Below are 8,588 nucleotides of genomic sequence, written 5' to 3' on the forward strand. Positions count from 1 at the left end.
TTTATTAAACATCAAATATGCTCTGTATTTTTTCGGCTCGTGGGAGGAAACTAGAGTGCTTAGAGGAAGCCCACATGAGCACAGGAAGGGCCCAGGTTCACCCCGAAACCCACAGCTGCATTTAAATCTGAGGTCAGTTTTTTAAGATCTCAATATTCACTACAGTATGCATTCAATGTTTTAAGGATATATTCATTTGTTCATCTTTTGATTCTCGGGTTAGCAACAACCGTACGTGGTATTTCAACCCGAGACTCCGTTTTAGGTTATTGATACCTTGCCTCAGCAGACAAAACACACTCATGTCAGTGTTCTTGTTGCTTGGTTAATAATTATTGCCATTCAAAACCTTCACAGAGACAGAACAACACAGCAGATGCAAGCTGGTAGGTGTGGGGCATCTCCCCAGAGCCAAAAAGACAAAAAAGATTTGAAAGACCAAACAATGAAATTCGAAACAAAAGTTGCTGCTCGGATTTAAAGGAATGGCAATTGTCTCTCGCTGGACACTTACTCCATGATTGGGTTTCTGCTGGCAACAGTTCATTCTAACCCTAACTAATGCAGAGTCGCCGATTTCTGCACCATGAAGAGGACACATTACTATCATGTGAAAGACGGGCATCAATGCCAGGACTTTTCCACACATTATTGAGAACTGGAAAAGCTAGTGAATGAATGAAGAGGCAACAGCAGGGTGTCTGATGGGAGACTCTGCAGCGCCTTAACCTGAGACAAACAATGTCATTGTGGTACATAGTAAAAAGCAAACGCGACAAAAACAACTTTCAAAAACTTTAATTGCACACATTATAAAATGGCAGTCGTCACTTTCAATTCCACAAAGTCAAAATGTTTTTGGTCTTGTACAAAGTGAACAGAAAGGCCAAGTTGAAATTGAAGGTTCAATGTCCACAGTTGAAGGATAAAGACAAACATTCTTCCATGAAAGAAATCCTGTCTATTGGAAGAAAACCAACTGTTGATAAGCAGTGCTGCTGCTGGAAAAGCCCAGAAGAACTTGGTGGAAAATCACAGTGATGTTAAGAAACAAATGTCACAGACATGTTATAAATTACAAAACTGAGGTATAAAATTCAGAATATCTGCCTTATCAAAAATGTCTTCGCTGAAAAAACATGTTGCTGAACATGTTTGTTTTTTTTTATTTTAAGCATTTGACAGTCATCTGCTCCAACGTTATTGCACAGTTTTAATGTTACTAAATGCAGTTTGATAATAAAAATGAGCTGCAATCAAGTCCTAAATGTTTTTCTTTCCTTTAATTTGTTAGTGTCCACATTACTGCACAAAGAAGCAGGTGCATGAAGAATTCATTTTAGATCTTTTACAGTGCAGATGAGAAATCAGCCACAAAGTTTTGAGACATTTTCTGACTGAAAGGAACACCTCACTGCCATCACAATGTGCTGCACTGAACAGAATGCACTGAAAGTCTGATGTTAGTGATGGACTGATGAAGCTTAGTGGACCAGTGTCATCATTTTCAGAGCTTAATAAGCAGCGCTCTTGATTTAAAAATTAAGTGAGATTTTATTTAAATCGTTGTTCATCTAGTGGGCTCTGAAAATGTGGACACTGTTTCATGAAGCCTCATCAGCCCACCACTAGCTGACGCTGTGGCACACCCTGTGCTACAACCACTTCATAATCTTAAGCATTCAGACAAATATTTAAAAGTGACTTCCCAGAAGCTGTCAACATGTAGCATGTTCACCAGTCATGCAGGAGAAGCACTTCTCGTGGTTCCCGACTGCAGTGGCGGTGGATTTTTTCGAGTTCAAAGACAGGCTTAGTGCCACCGAGGGATTAGATGGATTTTCTCCTCAACACAGCAAGGAAGAGTAAAAACAGACACATTTTTTTTCTTTTACTGTAAAAGAGGTTGTCCTACTACATGTATAAGGGCAGGGATAGGTGAATAGACAAGTTTGACAATGGTGAAAGGGCCTTTTAGTGATGTTATCGAAGCAGCAATATAAAAAGAAAAGGGATCATTGAACACATTTGACACATGTCTGGATTTCCTGAGCTTTCCTTAAGTTTTAAGCTTTCATTTCCATCAAGTGACCCTACAGAAAGTCATGGCATTACAGTCTTGAAACTGGGTACTTCAACTTCATACTTTTGACTACTGTCAAAAATATATACTTCAACAGCGTCTTTCTCCGTTCCATCCATAACACCACTTTGGATTATACATTCAAATTCCAACACGAACCAAGTCAACAAAGAACACAAAAACTAAATCCTAAATTAAAGCCAGTTTGGTCCGCATTTCGTTACAAAATGACAAAAATAACTATTTGTGTTTATTGTGCAATATTGGAAAAAAGAGAGAACATTACTAGGGTTAGATTAACTTCCGATCCCAAATTGCAGCTTTGTGTCCCTTAGTCTCTCACTGAAGCTCAACCCACCATCAACTGTGAACGTCAGGAGTCCTCCAGCCAGGAGGGGGCGTTCACACTGCTGTGGATGAGTTGCTGACTTGACTTTTGGATGTTTTCCACCAAGAATTCATGGCATGATATACAGTGTGTTGCCACAGCACTGTGCAGCAGCCACAGATGGTTGTGAAGCACTTTGACCTATAGAGGAAAGGAAAAAACCTCTCAAACATCCATTCACTCTTATCACCAGTCTAGTGATGGGATGATGAAGCTCCATGAAATACATTTTATTTAGATTTGATTTCTCAATTCTTCCCAAACTCAACAATCCTATAAGTAGTTATAGAAACTCAGTGTTTGATTAGATCGAGACACGTAAGTGTTTGCTCGTGATGGGCTAATGAGGCATGATGAAGAAGTGTGCTGTCAGTAGGTGACGCTCCTGGTTTGAAAATTATCTGAGCTTTCACTGAAATGCTTGTTCAAATAGAGCAGAGAGTACCACCTGCTGCTATCTCACCTTGTTCTCCTCCAGCAGGTTTAGTTTGACAGACAGATCATCTCGGACGCTCTTGTACCGTTCTTTTTGGCACTGGAACTCCTTCTGGGCCTGCTCAAGCTTGGGCAGTGTGACCGCATCACGAGGTCCGAGGTTTAGCTCCTCCATGTCCACTCTGTACGCATCATATTCCACCCTACAACTCAAAAAACATTACGTTGCCATCCACGCAAGATTGAAGTCAGCAGTGTTTGATGCACTTCCTCTGACCTGATTTCCTCGTACTGCTTAACATTGATCAACGTGTCCTCGATGGTTTTGTTGACCAGCGTGTCCGTGTCTGAGGTGAATGCATTAATGGCAGCTGTCAGTGTCTCCCCACTTTTTGAGAGAAACATCTGAGCTTCAGCATTCATCCCAAATTCAACCTGTTGGTTTCATACCGAAGACGACAGTTATGGCAGGCCCTATGACATCATCAACACGTTGAGGTGTGTCACCATCACTCACATGTAGTGCTGGACTTTTGAGGCTGAGGTCAGCAAAGGCCTCCCCAAGTGTCTTCTGCGTGACTGAGAACTGAGCGAGCTGGGCAGCAAGTGTCTGAGCAAGCTTGGTCACTTGGTTGTAGCGCAGCCTGCTATCTTTCAGCAGATCCACGCGAGGTTCCAGGTCCAGATCAACAGTCCGAGAGCCCCGGCCGAGTTTCTCTGAAAGAGCCTGTCTGGAGCGCTGTTGATGAACGACTAATAAGTGACTAGGAAAACAGCAGGTCTAAATTGCCGCAGTACGATTTTTCAAAGTGATCAGTTGGGAACAGATAGTGAGCCTACTCTTTGTAGTCCAATACATGTGGAGTCTATAACAGTAAGGTAATAACACAGTGCACTTGTGTATGGGGCTGTGCAGCGAAAAGGTCAAACCATGGGCATGTGTCATCAGCCTGACCACCACCATCCATTAGTCTGCAGTCCCACTCTAACTGTGGTGTTTTGCGGTATACACGTAGATGTATGGGCACCCGGACCAGTCTCCAGCTGACGGGGCCTACACCCAACAAAGCATGACGTGCTTTGTGTTCATTTCGCTTTATGTAATGCCAGTCATGTGATTTCAGGTGGGAATCCAAAAAATAGCATACGAGCAATGGTTTGAGTTCTGAGATGAGAGTGTGGAAGGGCAGGTAACACTGGTCTGATAACACTTGTCGATACACATCATCAGTTTGCTTTAGTACAACATGGTGATCTTATTCTAACAAGAAACACAAATTAAGAGTCAGTGACTGATGCATAGTGATGGCAGTTGATCTGGATACGAATGTCTCATCCTTATGTCTTGATAGTAGAAGAAGGTGAGTACTGAGTATCCAATTTGATACGAGTTGTCATGTTGTCAAATCATGTAAATAAATCGATGACTGGCAAATATGCAATTAATGAGTCACAGACGGCTAACTGTATCGACAGGTCGCGGCGGCTACATCAAAGACTTAAGTGAGATGACATCTTTTCCAAACACACATTTCAACCACATTTTTAATGATTAGTGTCGATATGTTACACATATTTGGCATGTGTTTATCGATTAGTGTTGTAATCAAGACCACACCAACTAACACCAAGACATGATCGAGACTGGACAGCATCGAGACCAAGCCTACTGTGGCCCTTTTGTGGATCTCCAACTTACCAATTATGGCAGTTTTCTGTCGGTTTCAGGTGAATATAAATCCCGAGTCTGCCCAGTCAGAGACCAAGACTTGACCAAGTGAAAATTCGAGATTTCGAGACGAGACCGAGACAAAACAGAGACCCTAAAATTGTGGTCTTGAGACCGATCTCGAGACCAAGACCGATCTTGAGTACTACAGCAATATTATCAACCCCATATGCCAGCAAGTTGCCTGATCATTAAGGCAGTCTGAGAGTATCAAAATAGTTGTTAATTGCAACCCACGATGTTTTTACAGGGAAACGTGCTTCTCTCCCATTTTGATGATCAATGGAGCAAGTTGTCACTGCACTCTCTCTAACCTTGTAGGTGTGAATGCTCCACTTTCGCACTCTCTGCAGTGTCTCACTGGCGATGTTGTTGTTCTTGCCATGGACAACTACGAGTCCACTGTCTTGTTTCTGTGGTGTCTCTTCAGCGTCTGTTGTCTGTTGAGCTTAGATGTGAAAGAAGAAAGTTAAATGCACTTCTTAAATATCAAGGCACTTAACCAAAACAACCATAACAGTTCAATTTGTGCAAGACATTTGGAAACAGTATACAAGTTATGGGTCGGTGTTACATTGCTCTAACTGACCTGTTTCAGAGGTGGAAGCTGGGGAGGGGGTGACATCACTCATCGTGTGATTGTTATCACTGTTTACTTCCTGGGTAGACAAAAAAAAACATATTCATGCTTTTTATTGCATATCTCATATCAGCAGGGTGTTTCACGCAGTTAAACAAAACAAAAAAACAATGAGCAAATTCCTTGAACATTGCTGAAAAGCGAAAATGCTAAACACATTTTAAACAAACACAAAGTTATATAGCAGTGGAGAGTAGTCTTGAGTGCAATATGGAAGCAAGAATAATCATAAACAGACAGAAGCTTGTAACTCCTCTTGTACAGTGCTTTTTAAATGCACTTGAATGCATCACCACAGAAGCATCAGTTAGGAGGTCGGAGGTCAGAAATCAAAGCATTACTGGGATCGCTGTGGGAAATAGATCTCCCACTAGCCAATCAGGGGCCCGGTCTGACAAGAATAGGGTCACCAAGGAAACTGCGGCTCCCCGTTGAGAATTGCGGGGTTAGAGGCGAACAGGTCACTTCAGAGAGGAAATGGTCACCTGATCCAGATGAGCAGTAACGACACACAAAAAAACTGTCAACTTCCATTAACAGATTAGAAAGTTGTGTGGAGACTTTCTGGAAGCATCCGTCATAACAGAACAAGGTCTTAGTGACGAGTCAGGGGAGAGGGAGTGACTCGCCCAGGCAGCAGGAATTACAGTCTGAAGCGCTCTGACTCGAAGCGACAGGGAGACATGCAGTGACGCACATCACCTTTGCTCATTTTTAAAGGTTAGAAAACCAACCACGTTCTTTAACATTTGCTGAAAAAACGTTGAGAAAACAATGAAACATGATTTGTGATAAAACGTATGTTTTTATCGAAGTGAAAAAAACGACAACAAAATACTGTTGTAACTACCCAAAATATGTTTTCATATCACAATATCTAAAACATTGAAGGTATTTACGTATTTACATTGATTTGGTTTTTAGAGTGCATAGGAAACCTTTTAACCAAGTTGTTTGAGACTCCTGTGTCAAGTGGGTGTTGTTTCATGTACATCATGCACAAACTGATCACATTAGATATTTTCTCAGATGACAAAATTAAAATTCATACTGAACAACAACGCAACCTTGTGTTGGATGCGTGTGTCACACTTAGGAAACCTCTCAACATGACTCACCTTGTGTGGAGAATTTTCATCTAGATCATAAGTAACTTCAGTGGTCTCTTCCATCATCTTGCTTTTCTCCTTCTTCTGTTACCAGAGCAAACATAGATACACATGTTTGTTTTGACAAAAAAAAAAAAGAATAAATCACAGATGTATAATAATAATGCTAATACACTGAATACAGTTTTAAAAAAATCTCCTTTGATCAATCACAACAGTAGGAGACATTTTAGAAGATTCCTTTGCCAAACAAATCGAAGGCACCTCTACTGTCAAAACGAAAGGTCTCATGGATGGTCAAGACCTTACAACTGATCCCTGTACTGGCATTGACTATAGAACATTGTAGAAAATGAGACATCCTTGAGTCACCAAGTGGAGACAATAAATGGATATGTAGTGACATCTGGTGGTTAAAAAAAATACAACATGGTAGAAGGCCCGCAAAAAAAAGAGAACTATACATAGCTTGCGACGTCTGTAAATGTAATACAACTACAATGCAACAGTGAGCATTGATATTTAATTTAAAATTATGAATTCCTTATATTTACAGTACGCTAACAGTAAATTAATGTATCGCCAAATAATATAACAAGTTGTGGTGGACCCCGAATATGCAGTTTATAAAGAAAATAAACTGTTCATATAGTAATTGTAAACTGCCGACTAGAACACTTCTTAAATCATAAGTAGTGTAAGCGATTTTTCATTCTTTATTCCACTTTTACTAACACCGAGCCATAATACTTCGATTCACTTCAAACTGCAACAGCTGGATGGAAAATGCTCTAGTAAAAAAAATCTCTTAAGAATAAGGTTTATAGCACTCAGACAATTTAACATAACTTAACTTGTCCATCAGTGTAGCTCGAGCCAACATTGTAAGAAATGTGTAACACTGCAGCGATGTAAAAGATGGACATATCAGATGCAAAGTACAATGACAGTAAAAAACAGTCAATCTTTAAACCCGAAAGATAAGAAACTTGACAGACAGTGTCAGGCGTGCATGAAGCATGCATGGTTGGACAGTAAATGACAACTACATGAATATAATGATAAATAGTTTCAACGCAGGTAAAGAAGAGGAAGTGGACCAGGTGAAGAGGAAGAGACGAAAATAAGAGCATTAGGGGAAAAAAACAACAATACTTGCAAACTTAGAACTATATAAACACTAACCTGAAATACGCACGCCTTCAATGACCTGTTTTGAAACGTGTATTTATGCAGTAAGAGCAACTTGAAAGCTTTTATTTTGTCAGCATACCATTTGTTTATTGACAAAATGCGACGTGTCAGTCATAAACGTGCTTAATACACTCCATTATTACACAAACTTAAACGATAGATTTTGCCACCGTCATTTTTTGTGACACCATGCGCTTTAAAATGTTAATATCTCGACATTTACGCCTCAGACACTAAAAGCAGACACTTAGTTTTACCTTCACGGGTGTAGCAAAATCAAACGTCCTTTCGTCCTCAAGCAAGCTCTCTTCTCCGTTCCCGACAATTTATCAGTCAAACATCAATCTCAAAACGCAATGAAAGGAAAAAAAACTGAACTTTGTCAGAAGTTAAATGAAGGAAAGCCTCAACACTCCCGGAAGTGTCGGTTTGTGCCATTCGTGTTCGTTCGTTTTAAGATTATGGCCCGAACAAAAAGGCGGTGACGGATGAGTCATGTTACCTGGAATGCAGGCGGGTCAATCCGATGTTGAAAACAACTACCACCCAGTTGTACCGGAGTAGCAGCGCCAGTTGAATTCATTGGCAGTTCTAATGGTTGCCGAGTTGAAAAAGCGTCAGTGGTTGGCGCAGCAACAGAAGTATATTGAGTCAGAATAGACGTCTTATTACTTCCAATATTATCAAAGAGTTCATGTTAAAGAATAAAAAAGAAATTTAATGAAGTTTAAAACACAACACATATTATGATGGCTTTGATGCAATGTTTTATTTATTCATGCATTTAACAGAATCCACAAAACATTTCCAGAGCCACCACCATCTGTTCCAAGAAGAATCATCTCAAGGTACAAGGAGAATCTGATGTGGAATCTATCTGTGCAGAAAAATATGTGGCAGATTATGCGACAGGACTGTTTTTTATCTGATGTCAATTTGGCAGAATTTTCATTTTGAAGCATTTGTAATCTTTTGGAACTGCTGCAGAGGTGGTGTAACAAGTTGTTGTT

The 8,588-nt window shown here is 40.3% G+C and overlaps 1 protein-coding gene across 1 annotated transcript; it reads right to left on the reverse strand.

The window, feature by feature from the left end:
* Positions 1-809: 809 nt before the first annotated feature.
* LOC128755724 (arfaptin-1-like) lies at positions 810-8,015 on the reverse strand. The gene is made up of 8 exons (XM_053859666.1): positions 7,836-8,015; positions 6,394-6,468; positions 5,225-5,294; positions 4,950-5,083; positions 3,424-3,645; positions 3,184-3,341; positions 2,935-3,109; positions 810-2,612 (listed from the first exon to the last, which is right to left on the reverse strand). Exons 2-8 carry the CDS (start codon positions 6,448-6,450, stop codon positions 2,457-2,459), a joined length of 972 nt encoding a protein of 323 aa, XP_053715641.1. The 5' UTR covers positions 6,451-6,468; positions 7,836-8,015; the 3' UTR covers positions 810-2,456.
* Between the last annotated feature and the right edge of the window lie 573 nt (positions 8,016-8,588).

Source organism: Synchiropus splendidus, chromosome 3, assembly GCF_027744825.2.
Source record: "Synchiropus splendidus isolate RoL2022-P1 chromosome 3, RoL_Sspl_1.0, whole genome shotgun sequence".
Taxonomy (NCBI): domain Eukaryota; kingdom Metazoa; phylum Chordata; class Actinopteri; order Syngnathiformes; family Callionymidae; genus Synchiropus; species Synchiropus splendidus.